The 19,523-nt window shown below is 36.1% G+C and overlaps 1 protein-coding gene across 1 annotated transcript; it reads left to right on the top strand.

Annotated features, from left to right (window-relative positions):
- Window positions 1-4,642: 4,642 nt before the first annotated feature.
- Window positions 4,643-15,601, top strand: LOC103141505 (pyridoxal kinase). The gene is made up of 11 exons (XM_007557179.2): window positions 4,643-4,898; window positions 6,447-6,501; window positions 11,153-11,257; window positions 12,122-12,205; window positions 12,289-12,323; window positions 12,444-12,529; window positions 12,613-12,658; window positions 13,258-13,369; window positions 14,072-14,208; window positions 14,299-14,365; window positions 14,524-15,601. The coding sequence occupies exons 1-11, from the start codon at window positions 4,818-4,820 to the stop codon at window positions 14,658-14,660; spliced, it is 945 nt and encodes a 314-aa protein (XP_007557241.1). The 5' UTR covers window positions 4,643-4,817; the 3' UTR covers window positions 14,661-15,601.
- The last annotated feature ends 3,922 nt before the right edge of the window (window positions 15,602-19,523 follow it).

Below are 19,523 nucleotides of genomic sequence, written 5' to 3'. Positions count from 1 at the left end.
AGGAAAATGAAGAAACATCATCCGCTTGGCAGTTGGTTCCCACCAACTGACATGGTTGTCGTTTCCGGTTGGCTGATAGTGACCGAAGTAATTACCTTAATATTTCTTAGTGTTTAAGCATTTCAACCAATGCTTAAACAAAGTGTTTTCCCTATCAAACTCATAAAACACGCAATATCATCTTAAATATGTATACGTTTTACACATTTTCTCAAGACACTTCTAGGTTTAGTCCGTTTTATGTGACTAGAATATTAAGTAGTGCAGAACTCAAGTAAGAGTAAAAATATATTCGGTTAAAAAAAAGCACTGAGTAATTGATCAAAACATCATTTAATATTTAACATTTTGTTAAATATATTTTACATTTAAAATGTAAAGTTGTGTTGAAATTTGGAGTTTGACCAAAATGAAAATAATGAATGTAAATAACATAATTACAAAATAAGTGCACTTCTTATATGCACTCAGGTCAACAAAAGTGAGTGCATCTCTGAAGAATAATCTCCAAGTGTTGGTGCAGGTTATTTGTTATATTTAGTTATAGACTGAATTGAAGAGTACCTAAATAGTCTTTAATTCAAACCATTCCATTTTATTCATCTTGCTAAAAGTGAGTTTCTGATCTGGTTTTAAGTCTTGCGGACTCTAACAGGTTCCAAAATAACTCTGTATGCAGGTTCATCCAACTTTACACAACCTTTTACAGCTTTTTCGATCCTGGTTAAGAAATGTGTTCACACACCATGACGTTGCCACCACTATGTTTCACTACTTGGGGATTCTGAGTTTTGTGTTTCCCCCATGCGTTGCGTTTCGAACAAAAAAGAAACACATTTTTGGTCTTTACTGACCCAATTTATGATATGCTTACTGTGTGTTTCAGATGACTTATGCCTTTCTTTCATATGTGGTTTTTCACTTCCATTAAGTCCAGATTTGTGGAGTGTATGACTAATAATCGTCCTGTTGACAGATTTTCCCATCCCTGCGGATTTCAACTCCTCTATCATCAGAATCTTTTCTGCTTTTCCTGGAAGTCAAAACTAGAATCATTAGTTGACAAAACATCCAGTAGAATTAAACTACAGTTGCAAGTCAAAAACCAATGAGATTAGCATTGCCAGGCTAAGCATTATTAGCCAAGTATGCTAATAATACTACAACTCAGTATCTCGTGTAGCTAAATACTAAGATAACATTGTGACAACTGATTTCCAGTATTATTTACTCAAGTAATTTAGTGATTTAAATTGCCAAAAGTCCAAATACATAGTGTTTTCTTTCTTTTACACACATGGTATCCAATATTGAATTCTGTCTTACAACATGAAAGTTAGACTGGATGTTGTGTCATTCCTTCATCTTTTAAAATGAATTTGACATGGAATAGTCACTGTAAAAAAAGACATTTTAGCTAACTTAATAATCAAACTGTCATCCAGTTCTTCATGATTACCTTATATTAAGTAATTTAAGATGTTTTTGCAAGTTACAATTAAAAAGGAAAAAAGATAAATACGATTTTACTCTCCATGCATACATAACAACAGATTACAAGGTTGTGGTTGTAATATTGTGTTTACAGAAAACACCCTCCTCTATTTATCAAAAGATTACTTTTTTTTCTTCTACTAAATCTCATTCGTTACAAATTATTTTTTATTATATAGTCAAACTTTTTAAAACCTGAATAAATAAAATAGACATTATTGAAGAAATTCTTTGTAACTTTAACTAAATATTCTTATTTTTCCAGTTTAAAAGTCAATATTTTGCCTCATCGAGAGTTGTTTCTATAAAGCAAATTAATACTTTTAATGTCTGTGTTTAAAGTTTAATGTATTTGTGATTTATTTTCCATGTTTTTCTCCTTGTTTTGATTAAATTAATGCGTTTTTGGGTCCCGTTTCCTCTTCTGACCCTCAGTAGAGGATGCTATAACTGCTTAACACTGACAGGGATTATTACTCTGCGCTGTCGTCATAAACCTTAATCCTCCAATCTTCTTGGATTGTGATGCACAGGCCCATAATAGAATCATTCTGTCTTTCATATTGAAAAAAAAAACATAATTTATTTCCAAAATGGTTGCAATTTGCAGTTTAATTTAGTTTCTGTTTTACATAAACGTCAGAGATGCATCTAGAATAAGAATAATACACTGACACACAGTAGTTATTGGTTCACAGTGAGGGAAATGTTATTAACAAGCCTCTGTGAAGGTTTTGTGCTGCAGCTGCCCTGCAGGCATGCTGCTGATGATTAGCTTTCAGCTCCTCCACCTGGCTCCCTCTCTGCTCTGTGTGGCCTCTGTGCTCCTCACCCAGGTGTCGGGGGCAGAAAGCTTTGTGTTTGGGTCATTCATGATCACCTGCATGTCTTTAAAGTCTCCCCCATTTCCTACCAAGACCTCCATTCTTTCTCTCACTGATGAGAAACAAACAGAAGTCCAGAACACTCATGATTGACAACTTCCAGGTTTCTTTTACCTTTTTAATATCCCATCTGTTTTTATATACTCTTTCAACAGGTTAAACAACCCCATATGATTCAATGTTATTTTTAAGTGGAGATTGTGAAATCACAGCTATACCCATACAATGGCTAAGTGTTTGAATAAAGGACAAAGACCAAAACACTTTCTTGCTTTGAAAGAGGGTGACTTGTTTAAATAAAACTAGTTTCTTTTCTTCAAATCATGACTAATGTTCCTATTTACAAAGTAATCAACTTGAAATGAACATGCATAAAAAATATTCCAGCGCACTTAGAGCTCTGTGTGAGTTTTAGCTAAATAAAAAATTTTTCATTGAAACGCTCAATGTACCTCGGTTCTCCTGCGCCCTCTAGTGGTGAACAGAAACATAACACAACAGATGTTGAGGCCAAAAGTTGAAGACGCGGTTACTGACATTTTTTGTTGATTACGATCATTTTAAATGCACATCTACTGTCAGATTGATATGTTAGGGTTTAAGAAAAACAATAAGAACTTTTATTATTCAAGGTTAAACAATTTTTTATTTATTTTTACGATGTGTCCTTGCATAACATCAAAATCCGTGTATGGTTACACGGATTCATCTACAGGATTTAAATGAACATTTTATTTGGTGTACAACTGTATTAAAAAAAATATATGTATATTTTTACAGTGCCTTGCAAAAATGTGAAACTGAAAATGGAAGGAGTATAGCATAACTGTAAGGAATAGCCATTATTCACCTAAAGTGTCAAATTGGGTGAAAAGAGCATTAGTCTATGGAATAATCATGAAAAATCTGTTTACAGGATAACTGTCAGTTGTATCCACATGCATATAAGTCACACAAACCATGTAGGAGTCAGAGAAACATGTGAAAGAAGGATGTAATGATTTAAAGAGTGAACTTTTTGAACTGTGGAGCTACAATGAGGCCAAAATCCAACTGAGAATCTTTGGCAAAACTTGAAAACTGATGTTCACAGACTCGTTTCATTCAATTTGACTGATCTTATGCTATTTTACAAAGAAGTACCTGATTTAACATGGTTAAAAAATACTTTTACAACTCACTGCATGTTTCTGTTTTTTATCCCAGCAAGATGAGTTTTGAATTCTTTGCAGTTACACTGACTGTATGTACTTACACTTTATGATAATTTACAAGTAATAATAAACTCAGTAAAGTTGCAGTCAACATATTTTAGTGAACAAGTAATGGCTGTTATGTAACTTCCTGCTATTTCTTCCTAAACAGGAATGCAGCAACCTGCAGAGAAACCTCAGTGTCAAAAACGCAGTTGCTGCTTAGCAAGAAACTTTTGAAAAGCGTACATAAAGAGCAAATAGCTCAAAAGTAACGATAAGTGGTCCTCATGGGACATGTATTAAGGTCTGCCATGTCCATCTTTCGTAAAGCCAAATTATTTGTATACACTGCAAATATGAATTATCTTAAAAAACATACTTTTTTTTTTTTTACTATTTTTGCAATCATTTGTGGATGAGACTGACATAAAATCACATTCAGCACATTTTATAACTATGTGAGAGGCATACTTCTTGTCTAAAAACAACTTAATCTATAAAAACATGGTGGAATGATATATGCAAATGTTTTATCTTTGAAAATTATCACATTTGCATGAGTGGTTTTTTTAAACAGAAACTGACAATCATACATGGAAATTTATGGTTGGAGACGGTGCACCGCTAACGATGTGCATCTTAAACGCATTTGTGTAAAGCACTTAGAAAAGTAAGGGCATGTATAAACCAATAAAATGTGATGACTTAATATGTTTTAATTATTTTGAGTTTAACAACACTTTACCATGTAAATAATAATTTAATATCCAGTCAAGACAAAGGGACTGTGGTTTGAGATTCACCAAACAGCATTTTATTAACCTTTCGTGAGGTTCGACAGAAGAATTAGCATTCCTCTCAGACTAGTCTTAAGCTTAAGTCTCATAAGCCGTCTAGATTTATGCTAATTAAAAACTCATGTAAGACATTAACCGCTTACATAGCCTTTAACCACAACTGCGACTCGAAAATCCCCTGAACTACCGCTCGAAGAGCTCTTCTCTGCCTCGAAGCTCTCGTCTCCCACTTTTGTTTCCACTCATTGAACTCCTCACGTTAGGTGTCCGTTCAGCTGCCTGAAGAAAAAAACTGTCACAAGCAGCAGCAGCAGCATTACGGCGGCTTGTGCCCTTCAATGGTGTACTCTTCATTTGCTAACTTTCAGCGTGTCGCTCGGCTTTAAATGCTGGTTTTAGGTTGAAATAAGTCCGCAGCCTCTCTCGGGTGTTTTTAAACCACGGTAATGGAGTGTCGGGTCTTGTCTATCCAGAGTCATGTTGTCAGGGGTTACGTAGGGAACAAGTCGGCAACGTTTCCGTTACAGGTAAGAAGAAATGCACCCTGCGCTCAAATATCCGTTTTACAATGAGAAAGCGTTGTGTTAGGAGCCAGAGAAAGCCCTGGAGACTTAATTTGTTAGACACTATCGCAACTAATTTGATTTTAAACACGGAACTAAAGCACTGAACAAATGTACATCACAGGCCGGTTTTATAATTATGACAGGTCCTTTCCTCAGCGTGACACCTAAAACGTTAGATTAATTTGTATATTACTACCTGATAAAAGCATTAACCCCACTAAAACTTAATTGTTTTAGATCTCAACTGATAGACCAACACAAAGTAGTGCATTTTGTTCTGTGTTAAGCATTTGTTTTTGCAAATACAACTCTGAAAAGTGTGGAGTGCATGTATTTTTATCCCCTCTGAGTCATTCCTTTTGTTGTCATGGTAGCAGCAAGTATTTCTGGGTACTCTCAACCAGCTTTCCATATCTAGAGAGCTCTACATTTTTTACTTTTTCCTCCTTGTAAAACAGATCAAGCTCAGCCACATTAGATTTAGACTGCCTGTCAACAGACAGCTTCAGGTCTTGCTACAGATTCTTGATTAGATTTAGGTGTGGACTTTGACTAGTCCGTTTTAGCACATGAATTTACTCAGCTCTGGATGTTTACGATTGTTGTATTGGTGCAAGCTGAGCCTTCTCCCTAGTTTCAGTTTTTTACAGCCTATAACATGTTTTTTTGTTGTTGTTTAAATCCAAATAAAATACATCAACATTTTCAGTCTTCACTGGACAAAATGTGAAAAAAATCAAGGAATACGAGTTCTCTTGCAAATCACTCTGAAGTTATATAGACTTCAGAGTCTGTATAACTATATAAGCCAGAAATTAAAATTTTGGATGCAGCTTTTAGGTGCTGAACCTGACCTTTGAGTTAATAAATGCTAAATTGGACTGAAAATATTTTATTCTTGTTTCTTAAGTAAATTATTTATTTGAATTAATTATATTTATTTAACAGGAACATAGACGAACTGAATGAAACGGCTTGCATCATGATGCTTATGAGCTAATTTGCAGCATGTTTCCCTAGATAGCTCTAAAAACTATTAAGAAGTGAAATGGTAATAACAATTTCAAATAACAAAACATAATATTGACAACATATGGAAAATCATACATAAGAAGAAAAAAATATGACATGTATGCTTCTAGAAACATTAAAGTCTTTGAGCTCTTTACTTTCTTGCAGCCCATCACAAATTATTTAGTAATTTGTATTTATTAAATACAGTTTGAAAGGGATGACAGATGGATTCTGTATCACCATGGTGGCTAAAAACTAATATTTTCCCTATGATGTCTAACTTTAAAGAAGTCTAAATCAGCTGGATGCTGTGTGTTGAGTCTTCTCTATTCACTGTCTGTTTCATGTTTGGCCTCTCTGGGAATTACCTCTTCGTAGGAAACATAATTTGATCCTGAGGCTTACTGTTCTCACAGTTCAGTGAAATTAAGACACCGATCCAGGTCAGCCTTATTGTTCTCCACTCTCACCGCTGCATCGTTCCTGTTTTTCCAGGTGCTGGGCTTTGAAGTGGACTCCATCAACTCTGTGCAGTTTTCCAATCACACAGGTTGGTTTTGTCTTCCCTTCACAGAGACGCCTTGCGACTTTCCTTAGGGAATTAATCATTTCTGTTCAAACAAGTTACGCCCTCTTTTTTTACTTTTTGTCTTCATTTTGTGCCAGCATGTCAGTGCAGTTGCTACTGATGACCTTTTTGTTCCAGATTTGGTTTTTCACATATAATTAGAAGGAGAAGTTATCTAAGATGTTAGCTGAGTTCATTCTCCATCCTATGCTGATTAAAACTCACCAAATCCTCAGTGCTCATCCTTTACACCATTAAGCATTTGGGAACAAAATTCAGCTGCTTGTCTTTGTTGTTTTGTTTGAGTCCCTTTTATAAAAAATAAAAATATATTTAAGATGTCAAAACAGTACATTTGACTGTGTACCTTGAAAACGTATTCATGTTCCTTCAACTTTTCCACATTATGTCACATTACAACTACTAACTTCAATCTGTTTTATTTGGGCATGAACGTAAAGTGGAAAGTATCCACACATTTTTCAGTGTTTCAGTTTTTTTGTTTCTGAATCTGAAAAGTGTGGAGTGCTTGTGTATTCCCATTCCCCTAGATTAAATCCAGGACAACAATCTGCCTTCAGATGTCAGCTAATTACCCTGACTGTGTTTAATTTGTTCTCTATACGTGTTCAGCTCTTGTTGAAAAAAATGACCTACTAAGATGTCAATTGTAACTCTGGAGGAGCTGCAAAGAACATTAGCTCAGGTGGGAGAATCTGCTAGCAAAATGTAAGCTTCTTCCTTCATGCTAAAGAAAATGCAACTCATATTTTTGTTTCCACATTAAATACCAATGAATTAAATACAACTTTCTGTTTTTTGCATGACAACGATGTGAAAAGGTTCCAGAGGTATTCATACTTTTCCAAAGCTGTGCTTTATTTTTTCCTTTACAGGATCTGACATGTTTGCTTAAATACAGTAAAACAAGCAAAAATGTGTTTTGCGTGAAAGTCTAGACGGTCCCACTCAGTTGTTTTTGGCTGCAGCCCACTTGTTTCCCAGAAGCCTGTTGTTGTCTGGGTCAAAATGTGGTTCAGACAACTGAAGAGAGGGACTCCAGCCATCTTAATCATAACTTACTCTCCCAAAAGCACATGTAAAACTCGATTCTCTGCTAAAGTTATGTTTTTGTGGAGTTTCTTAATTTGTCTTTTACTAGTTTGGACTGCTATGCCCATCTTTTCTTTATTCAGGGAGACAAACCAGTTTTCTGGCCAAACCAAAATCTTAATCCTCTCAAAGATTTAAAAAGAAGAAGGATGAAAGAAAAAAAATACAACTTTCCAAGAAAACATAGGTGGTTTCCATTCATATCTTTTCCTAGAAAATACCTAAAGAGCTGTAGAAATCTGTCTATGCATTATTTTATTTTAGATTTAAAACCACAAGTTTAGCCAAAATATATGATTAATGTCTGATGCAGAGTTGATCTCTACTGTCTTACTGTCAAAGACGTGTTCGTTTTAAAGAAAGCGATCAGGGTCAGGGGTTAAAGTTAATGGTTATTCTCAGAACCGCCTCCTCCTTACTTTGAAAAATGATAAAACCCCATCAAGATTTGGTCCCATCAAAGAAAAGCATTAAATATCTTAGCGAAAGGATGTTTATTAGGGGAAAAACTTCTCTCAGAACGTAAATGGATTATAGGTGCATACACACTGACGAGGAATTATCTGAAATTGTTGACTGGATTGTCCAAGTTTAGACTTGGGACGTCGGTTCAAAGGTGCAAATTGCCTTGTCACCTGAAGTACATGCTTGAAAGAATCCCTGCAGCTTATTAACTTTTCTATAGCAAATCATTGAAGTTCATTTATTTTGTCCATATTAATGGTCAAGAACAGAAGCATTTAGTTGGTTCAGCTTTATAATCCACTCTTAGTTCCTTTTAACATTTTTTATACTATATAAGTTATAGTGGATATTGATCGTTATGTAGTAGGTTTTTTGTTTTAAATATCTGAACTACTGCCAAAACTGGAGCCATGACATTTCCTATTGTATCTCGTTTTCATTCCTCGCTGCTGCTGTTCTTTTATTTTTAAGCAGTTATGATTCATGGTGGCAAAACCTTAAACTGCTGCTGCGCCAGTTATTCAGCAGGTTGTTGCTAGGTAACCGAAGTTGGGGGATGAGGGGAATAGCAGCTTTTTGCTACTCCATAGGTTGTTGCTAGGTAACTGAAGTTGGGGGAGGAGGGGAATAGAAGCTTTTTGCTACTCCATAGGTTGTTACTAGGTAACCGAAGTTGTGGTGGGGTGGAGGGGGAGAGGAACTAGAAGCTTTTTGCTACTCCATAGGTTGTTGCTAGGTAACCAAAGAGAGAGAGAGTTGGCTGATTCCACCAAAATTTAGGGTGCGTTAACACTGCAGCCTGAAGTGACCCAATTCCGATTTTTTTGCCGGGGCCGTAAATCGGTAAATGCGACCTGTATTTGTTCTGCAGTGTGAACGGGCAAACTACCTGAAAGTGTCCCGCATGCGCACTAGAGGGCGCAATAGCTTCAGCTGATAACTGCCACAAAAAGAAGTGCTCAGTGTTTGCGGAAGTAAACATGAAGGCTAACGGTGGAGCTTAGCTTACATATTTGAAGTTGTTGTCCAACCGGAGAAACATATTAACATCTTAATTCTCATATAATCCGTCATGGTTGTCATTTTTCTTCCCACTTGCGCTTATCAGGACGCAGAATAGTGACATTTGTTGAGAATCAGTGACGTTCAGTTCGGATGAATGCGACCTGGACGTTAGGTCGCATTTGAATCGGATACGTATCGGATATGGGTCACATTCGAAAAGAATCCGACCTGTGCTGTTCAGACTGTCATGAAAAGATCGGATACAGGTCGCATTATGTCCAAAAAAAATTGGAATTGGGTCACTTCAGGCTGCAGTGTGAATGCACCATATGTTAGCTAGCTGTGAGAGGTTAAGCAGCTAATGCCTTTCCTCTGCCTACATCTCCCAGAATGCTGTGCAGTTCGGGAAAGGAGTTCAATGAATATTCAATATATTAAATATTTGATTAGATTTATTATCTGATATAATACAACTCATATAAGTAAAGATGACTTAAAGACACCTAGCCAAACAAAAATAATTTCAATAATTCCTTGTGTTGGTTGGAAAGGACAAAAAAAGAAACATCAGCCTGGTTTCAGTTGCTGTTAGCTTGACTGAAATACTAATTCTTTACAATGACCACATAATTGCACAATTTAACATTTTGAAAATGAATTCGCTCAATGAAAGCATGGAAATTTCGAACAAACTCGTTTTTCGATGAAAGGTTTTGGTTTTACGATGAGATGATTTTTGGCTGTATCAAAATGGGTTTATTTCTGATCAACAATGAGATGTTGCCAGTTTTGCAAACCACAAAGAAGACGACGACAGGAACTAAATGGAGGATCATGGCGCAGCATTGTTCCGTATTAACGTGTGATTCTAATTGCGTTTCTTATTTAATAGAAATTGTGTTTTATATTCTTCTTTGACCTTACTGGAAAATTTACAAAGTTTACACTCATTTGTAATGGAAATGCAGGTACAGATTCTCTAAAACAAGGGTCCCTCTGACTTCCTCTGCAGGTAATATGTTGACTGCTCATAAGTACTTCACACAACCCCACTCAACTCTACTCTTCATCCATCAAACATTTGTGGCTGTTCAGATTAACATTTTTCTTTTGCCTTCATGCCTGAATTAGATTTTTTGAGGTTTCACCTGCGTTTTGAAAACTAGTGTCACCAGCTGAAAAAAAAGGTGGAGTTAAGTTTAGGGAATTTAAAGACAGTTTTAGGAGGAGTTCTTCACATCAAAGGTCAACCATTTTCTTTTCTTTTAACCGGCGCAGCCTCAAGTGGGGAACAATGCTTTGCTCTCCATTTCCCACAGATATCTGGTGCCTTCGGGACCCAGTTTGGCTGGAAAAACGTTGCTCAGAGCCACATGAAGAAAAACAAAAGCCTGGTGAAATGAGAAGGACACATGCAGAGATGATGGGATTATTTTCTGAGCTGCATGTGCTAAAATATGTGGAGAATGTGCTTCCTTCAAAGGATTTAGAGACATTTACATTGGAATTACTTGAAGTAAAATCAACATCGGTTCCTTGGAAAGATGAAGCTCTTATGTTTGAAGCTTTCATGTAAACTAATGAGCTGTGATCTTTGTGTCCAGTTCTTCCTGGTATGTGTAAACATTGTGAAGCACAGCACATGTTTTGCTGTGAGTTTCCTTATAGAGTTGATCTATTGGCTCAGTGTCGAGCTTCGTGTGCAGGATGCCAAGTTCATGTCTTTGTGTGTCTGTTTTGTCCCAGAGCATTTGCAATCAGAACAGCTTCTTCTGGTTTGTTGAATGTTAAGGGTGAACAGGAAACAAAGGAAAAGCAGAACTGGTTTCCAGACAACAATGTTTCCATTCAGTCGGTGCTGAGGCCCCGTTTGACACTGGAAGACTAAACACGCAGGACATTCAATTAAAATGTTTTCATATGCTTTTACCAAATCCTGTCGGCCTCATTCGGCTAAAAAAACAGAAATAAGTTTGTTTTTGGACATTTTTTCAGCTGTAGGTTGTTTCTTCCTTAAAACAACAACCTGACCTTTGACCTTTCTGCTCAGGCTACGCCCACTGGAAGGGACAGGTGCTGACCGCTGAGGAGCTGAATGTGCTGTACGACGGAATCAAGCTTAATAAAGTGAACCAGTACAATTACATTCTCACAGGTGGGTTTAAAAGAACAATTTGAAGCATAAAGTGTGTGTTTTATTTATAGCAGCTAATCATTGCAAAGTGGAAGGAACAGTAGAAGGAAAACATCAGTGGAAACAGACTTTTTTTTTTCCATATTAAAGTTAAAATCTGAGTTTGAGTTGTTTTTGCAGGAAGATGGGTGAGCATAACCAAAACAACCTGCAGCTTTAGCTGTAGATAAATTTGGTTTTAACAAATGCCACATCTGTATTTATTTCCAGCGAGCTCAAAAGCTAAATTTAAATCCTTTTAACAGCTACTAATCTGATGTTTGTGGTACATATTTTTGCTTGGATCAGTCTTTTTGTGGTTTCTGAATAAATCTTCTTAGAAACTTAAACCAGATAAAGGCAGTCTGATTATGGAGCTCCATGACATTATCTTGATCTCTGTAGCAAACACTGCTGATATTAACTTGTGTGTTTTTAAGCAAAGTGATTGGCAATTAAACGCCTGATACAGTTCATAAACCTTTGTGTGCATTAGCATGGGAATAGATCTTAAAAACATGATTTTACTCATCAATATCTGTTTCTGACAATAAAATGTGTTTATTTTAGCCACTTTTGAAGCGAACATTGTTGTTTGGCAATTTCAAATTTGTCTAATTTTACTAGTTATTAATTCGTATTTTTTATTTTATTTTTTATTTTATTTTTATTCACCATAAATGTAAAATGGTTGCTCTGTGTCGTTTTTCCTTTCGCCACTGTTTCATCTCACCATGTAGATGACAAACAGCTGAGTTACAGTCTGTATAAATATTAAGCTTTAACATATAAATGCTTAATGCAGTCAGATTGACATAATAAAGTTTTTATGTGTTTTTCCCTCAGGGTACAGCAGAGACACGTCCTTCCTGGAGGTGGTGGTTGATATCATCCAGGAGCTAAAGAAGGCAAATCCCAGCCTGGTGTATGGTGGGCAACATTTTCCAGTTCAAAACAGTAAAACTGATGTTTTATTTTTTATTACCTGATGACAAATATTGTCTTTATTTCAGTTTGTGATCCTGTTATGGGAGACCAGGGTGCTATGGTACGAAGCCTTTACCAAGTATCCATGCTCCTTTTTTTTTCATTGAAATATAAGAAATCTGACAAACTCCGTGAAATGTAATGATGATTGTTAAAAATACTTTCTGTTTGTGTTTGTCAGTACGTCCCAGAGAACCTGCTGCCCGTCTATAAGAACAAAGTAGTGCCTTTGTCGGATATTCTCACCCCGAACCAGTTTGAAGCGGAGTAAGTTAATTTTAATCTGTTACCACAGAGTAAACAGTGACACACGTTTCCTAAGTGAGACGTCTGGTTTTCTGCTCCATCAGATTGTTAACTGGGAGGAAAATAAACACAGAAGACGATGCTGTTCAGGTGAGAATCCTCAGAGTAGCACAACTTCAACAGATCTTTACTCACGTAAAAAGGTAAAAAGTATCCAGAAATTACTCAATTAAGAGTAAAAACATATTTGGTAAAAAGTTTACTCAAGTACTGAGCAACTTATCAAATCATATTTAAAAATTACATAAACAGAAGGAACAACATATAAAGTTTAATGGAGATTTTAGCATTTTAAAAACCAAAATGACAATAAGTCATATACGTAACAACATCGGGTAAAAGAAAACCTTCCCAGGGTTTCAGTTTCTTTCAATAAAAAACTTATAAAATTTTAACAAGAACTGCAGCTGTGTGTGTCTGAGTCTGGTGAATTTTTGGTTAAAATGCATTTGTTTTTCACTCAATGGGTAGAAAATCCAGAGATTTTACTCAAGCAAAAGTAGAAATACTTCATAATAAAATTACTGAAGTAAAAGTAAAAAGTACAGCGTAGTTAAAAAACAGTCCTTAAAGTAAATTTAAAAAAAGTTACTAAAGTAAATGTAACTGAGTAAATGTAGCTAGTTACTAGCTGACTCTGAGTGTCCTCAGCATTTCCTCTTTGCTGTATTTGTGTTTCTGTCCTGCAGGTGATGGACTTGCTTCATGAAATGGGTCCGGACACGGTCGTCCTCACCAGCACCGATCTGCCCTCTAGACAGGGAGACCAGTTCCTGGTGGCACTGGGGAGCCAGAAAATAAGTAAAGTTTTTAATCAGTTCTGTCTTTCATACAAAACACAGCAAGAAAAATGAGTTCTGAACATTTTTGATAACATATATTGATCAATGTTCCACTTACTGCTAACAAAAGTCAAGTCTAAGCATGTGGGGGATTTTAGCCTCGATCTGAAGGAACTCAGTGTTTCGGCTGGTTTGCAGTTTTCTTCCAGCCTGAAAACTGAAGTTATTTTCTTTGGACCTAAATAGGAACGACCCAGAATCAATGCACAGCTTCATTTATTACAACTAAAAACCAGAAATCAGGCCTGAAATCTGGGAGTAGTGATGGACTCTGACCTGAACCTTCAGAGCCACATAAAGACAGTTACAAAGTCGGCCTTCTACCACCTGACGAACATTAGAGGACTGATGTCTCAGCGAGATCTAGAGAAACTCTTCCATGCGTTTATCTTTAGTCGCATTGATTACCGCAGCAGCGTCTAAATCAATCCTCCAGCTGCAGCCGACTCAAAATGCTGCTGCTGGTGTTCTGACTAAAACCAGGAAGATGGAGCACATAACACCAGTTTTAAAGTCCCTACACTGGCTCCCTGCAGCTCAGAGAACAGACTTTAAAATACTGTTGGTTTATAAATGACTGAACGGTTTAGCACCACAATACATTATAGATCTTGTTCAAGGTTTGTTGTTGTTGCTCATCAGAACCCTGTGTAATCCTCAGAGAAACCCGATGGGACCAGCACCAACCAAAGGATCTGCCTGGACATCCCTAAAGTCGACGCCGTGTTTGTGGGGACGGGCGACCTGTTTGCTGCCATGCTGCTCGCCTGGACTCACCATCACCCCAACGACCTGAAGGTACCAGTCGTTTTCAGTGAAATACTCCTGAATCCCGACTGTAAAATAAGTAGCATCTTGGTGTAACACGCATGTGCTTCGACTCTTCAGACTGCCTGTGAAAAAACGGTTTCAGTGATGCACCACGTCATCAAGAGGACCATCACTTACGCCGTTGGTAGGGTTTGTTTTTGTTTCTTCAGGCTTTCTGTTTGTCTCCATTTTGTTTTATTAGATTTCTTAAACTGGGACTTGAGTCTGAATTTTGTACCACAAACATGCAGATGTGAGAATAACAGTCCTTGAGTCCTGACCGTGTGTCCGCCTGTCCTGCAGAGATGGCTGGTCCTGGGAAGAAGCCCAGCCCGGCCCAGCTGGAGCTGCGGATGGTCCAGAGCAAAGCGGACATCGAGAACCCTGCCATCGTCGTAGAAGCGAACGTCTTAGACAAGTCTCCGGACCAAAAGCAGTAGACCACCTACGAAGCATTTCACCAAGCGCCGGTACGATTCCAGTCATTCAGCCGGATGCGCGTCAGACTCGCTCATCTCTGATAGCATTCGTGTCTCTGCCTTACAAAACCTCTGAGAGTTCAGCAGTTCAGATGTGTGGTGTGTAAACACTCTGGTTGCACTGCCGTGAGTTCACTGTTACGGTCCATGTATATGCCCCTCACTTCTAACAAAAAAACAGAATACTTGAGTTAAAAAATGTCTTAGAATAGTAAAAGTGAGTCCTTTCTGTAACACTACTCATTCCAGTTCTTCTTAAAAGAAAGCCAGTGTTTGCATGAAAATGCATTTTGTCTGTCTGGACTCATGAGGACAAGTCACAAATACGTAGAAGCACAACAGCCTCCTGTTTGTAACAACATTCAGTAAACTATTATCACATCATGAACTTAGAAAACTGCTCAGATTTGCGATTCAAAAATGTTGAACATCTTATGCAACTAACCCAAACATGGTCTAGTTTTACTAACACTGTTAATTCCACTTTGTTTTATTTTAAACAAAATGTAACTTTAACGATGATCATGTTAATAACTAATATAAACAACGGTTGTTTTTAATCTTTTTTAATTATGCAATGCTTTCTTGAACTAGCAGGTGTGTTAGATTCATGTCCTATCTCAAATTGAGGTGTTTGCACAGATAATCTTTAAGATACTCGCAAGTGATCGCTGTTTTTGTTTCTGACTCTGTTGTCACGCCTCATAAAGAGTCGGTACAAGAGACCACACTGTATAACCTTAACAGGGTTAGAGATGAGAAATTAATAATGGTCATGATGAATGTTTTAGCAGAACCTTATGCGTAGTGTTAGAGAGTCAAGTGCCAAACCTTTAATTGTTGCTCATTTGTAGAGCAATTTAATGAACAGAGACAATAAATGATTAATCTTTTACTGAAAAGGTGTCAATTCTGTTCTTATCGATTGTTTTGTGACTTTGCGATGATGTCACAAATTCAGATGCTTTTTTTTCGGTTCGAAAGGTTTGAATAAGTCGCTTTTCCATAAGGTGTTCAAATGATGAAGCAAGTGGTGGTCCGCGGCCGCCCCCTGGTGGTCCTCGAGGTACTGCATGAAATCGACCGTTTATTTGCCGTGACGTCAGCTCAAAGTGCGGCGCTACAGCTAGCTTAGCAAAGGACAGTGTTTAAAAATAATAATGGATAAATGGCTTAAAACCGAGTCACTCCAAAGAAAAACTGTAGATACCGATGGAAAGAAAACAACGGCAGGAATAAATACAATCAGAGGACTGGCGAGTCGATTCTTTTCAACGGCTTTATGCCGTAAACGAATCTCAGTTGGTGATCTGTTTGTTTTTTTTACGACGTTGTTAGCTAATGCTTTCCTCCCACATCAACAGCTATTATTTTTATTTAATAAAAATTATTTGATCGTCAAATAAATACAATAGATAAATACAATTGATAGAAATGGTGGGTAATTTTTATATTTAATTATACAGAAGTCTATTTTTCTTTTATTATGGTTGTAAATTACAAATAGCCCTAAAATAAAAAATGCACACAACACAACTTATTTTTTTATTTCCACGTTTTTTTCATCATTGGAAAGCATAGAATCAACACATTCAGAATCTGTAAATGACTGAAACGAGTTGACTTGTTCATGGTTTAGTTGTCGCATTTACAAAACAGAACCACACTTCTCCTTCGTCTCATCATTAAGATGTACAAAGACGACAACAGTAAATGAGTTAAGAGACTGATATTTTCATTTCTGGTTGCATATATTAAGATGTGTTACTGCAGGGTAATTTCAAATTAGGTGGTTCATCAGTGTTTAATAGGTTAAGTGGTCCTCGATTCGAAAAAGTTTGCGTAACACTGCTAAGAGTCGTAACTATCACAGCTCTCTTGGTTTATGACTCTACAATCGCCAGTAATTTCAGTTTGACAGACTGAGTTCATATTAGAGACAACACAAGTGGAAGAAATGTCTAGTTTTCTGTTGCCAAAGAGAAATCCTGCAACCACTAAAATCTCACGCTCCTCTATTTTTTACATTTCGTTAAGAAGGAAGCTTCACTCACTCTTCTTCAGTGGTTCTTGGTGCAGCGCCCTCACGGGCGAGGAGGGGATCTACTGCTTCTTGTTTAGATTTTAACGACAGCTTTCATCAATTAATGTAACGCTACTGCCATCTGAAACAGATTTTTCAAAGGTTTTGACAGCGTGAAAACGAACTGCAGCAGCTGAAAATGTAACAAATGTTTCAACTGTCTCCAATTGAACCGAGGAAACTAATCAATGAGTTTTTGACAAACAGTCTCAGTCCTTCTGATGAGAATAATGATCAAATATCCAGCAAGAATGATACCAGAAGCGATCGACTACAACTTATATTTGGTTTTTGCTAAAGAAAAGGTAGCCAAACATCTGTGGATGATCATAAGTTATTTAGTAAAAGCACAAATTCATACATGTGGATCAAATTCTGGGTTGTTTGTACATTAACAATCCCATACTAAATATATAAACTTTTGACTGCATTTGTATGACCAAAGTATGCTTTTTTTAAATTAAGCTTAAACCAGTCTATACGAGGTAAGGAAGCCTTAGTTGTCATGCCAGACGGTTTCTTTGTCGTGTGATGAGAGCCAGGTGACACAGTTCTTTCGCCAGCACTAATCCACAATAAGACCAGCCAGCATTAGCCCAGATGACCTGGCAGGGCTTTACGTCTGGCCAACTGCAGCACTATACACAGCAGCAAGGCAGAAACTTTTTATTTATTAGGAGTTTGCAAGAAATAAATCTCATCGGTTTAAAGGATAATACATGCAAAAGCATTGCACTAAAGCAACATTTGTTAAAATCAGGTAGGGAGAATACCCAAAAAATGATACTGAGGTTAGAGCAGCACTATTTTTACTCAAGTAAAAGTAAAAAGTAGCCATCCAGGAAATTATTCTAGTTGGAGTAAAAAAGTATTTTGGTAAAAAGTCAACTCAAGTACTGAGTAACTGATGAAATTATCAATCATTTAATATTTAAAACTTACATCATCAGATGAACCAAAATTCAAAGTTAAGTGGAAATGTTGGTATTTTAAGGACAAAAATAATAATTCATATACGTCATAAAAATAAAATCAGGAAAAGTAAAATGTTTATAAATCAGTTCCTTTCAATAAAAAACTTATGAAACTCTAACAAAAACTGCAGGTGTGTCTGTTTGTCTGGCGAATATTTGGTTAAACAATGTTTTGTTTTTCATTCAGTGGGTAGAAAATCCAGAAATTTTACTCAAGTAGGAGTAGAAATACTTCATAATAAAATTACTCAAGTAACTGAAACAAAAAAATCTGTATTTTCTCTTCTTTTTTATGCACTTCTTGTTACTGGGCACTATTTTATTTTTATATTTGTATTTGTATCATGTTTGAATAAAATTTCATTTCATTTCAAAAGTAAAAAATACAATGAGGTAGAAAATACTCCTAGAAGTATTCTTTTAAAAAGTTACTCAAGTAAATGTAATTGAGTAAACGGAAGTAGTTACTACCAAACTCTGGTTAAAATATACTTTGAAAAGTTACATAAACATCTGAGGTGTAGTTCTCTATAATCACCAGCAGGGGGCTGAAGGTGAGAAGGGAAGAAGAATCCAACTTTGAAGAAAACAGAAGAAAAACCCGCTTAGTATCTCATTTCATCTAATTTAAGCTACAGGTGTTAGAATATTATGGAACAGTTAATGTGTTTAAGTAATTAACTTTAGAAAATTATGTTTTTTAAGATTAATTTGGACTAGAGCAATGTAAAAAAATATAGATGATGAACAAAACCAGCATTTAGAATATTAAATAAGACCAATAATGCACAATAATGTCCTTGTATTGTAGATTTAATATTTATCACTTGTTTAATTGGCTCATTTTGCAAGAATTACTGCTTCAGTACTGCTTTCAGTCGATCAAACTGTGACTTTGACGCATTAAAGAAGCAAAGTCTTATCCAAGTTATTGAATGGTTTTTGCTTTACAGACCTTTTTAAAGTCTCAGTTTGCACAACACTTTATCCTTCCACTTAACCTTTCGAGAACATATTTTGATACTTTTTAAAAACAGTTTCCCTATCAAAGAGCTTTAGAGTATTACCCTCCTTAAGAAGAAAATCAAGTCAGCAATATTTCTCATAACAGTGTAGAACAAACAAGGCTTTACTACTTATGACTCTAGAGATAAATGTGGATTATTTTTAAATCCACATTAAAAATTATTCATAACGTGGAGAAATAGTCAAAGTTATTGACTGTTTCTGATTAATAACTTCGTCAGTTAAAAATATGTATAATCCAAAAACAGGGTAGCTTAAATTTAACTCATCTTGTTTGATTTTTCATCATTATTCTTCAAAATGTGCTTTGAAAAATATTTTTCAAAGAAAATACCCTCCTTCTTTGTTTTAAGATGTTTAAATATGTCCGTCTGTGTATAATAATTTATTAGTTTAACTAACTTAAGTAATTAACTTTTCAAATATATTTTAATGCATCAAGATGTATTTTGTTTGGGAAAAGTTGAGCACTCTTTGGGGCCCTGGAGCTTTGTTCGATTATACCTTGGTCCAGCTTAGACTTCTATTAATTAATTAATTTATTTATTTATTTATTTATTTTAGTTTCTAGTGTGCATTCTAATTAGTCTTGTGAATATTATAAAAATATTTGCTTTCTTCTATAATTTCACATTTGAATAAATCAGAAACTATATCGAGTTGAAGCATTATCTGCGCTGAAAGAATGGCGCGTATAGGGGAGTTTTCACCAATAATAACCAAATAAAACCTAACAAAACT

The sequence above is a fragment of the Poecilia formosa genome, unplaced genomic scaffold (assembly GCF_000485575.1).
Source record: "Poecilia formosa unplaced genomic scaffold, Poecilia_formosa-5.1.2 Scaffold84, whole genome shotgun sequence".
Lineage (NCBI taxonomy): Eukaryota > Metazoa > Chordata > Actinopteri > Cyprinodontiformes > Poeciliidae > Poecilia > Poecilia formosa.
This window is presented reverse-complemented; position numbering and strand designations above follow the sequence as displayed.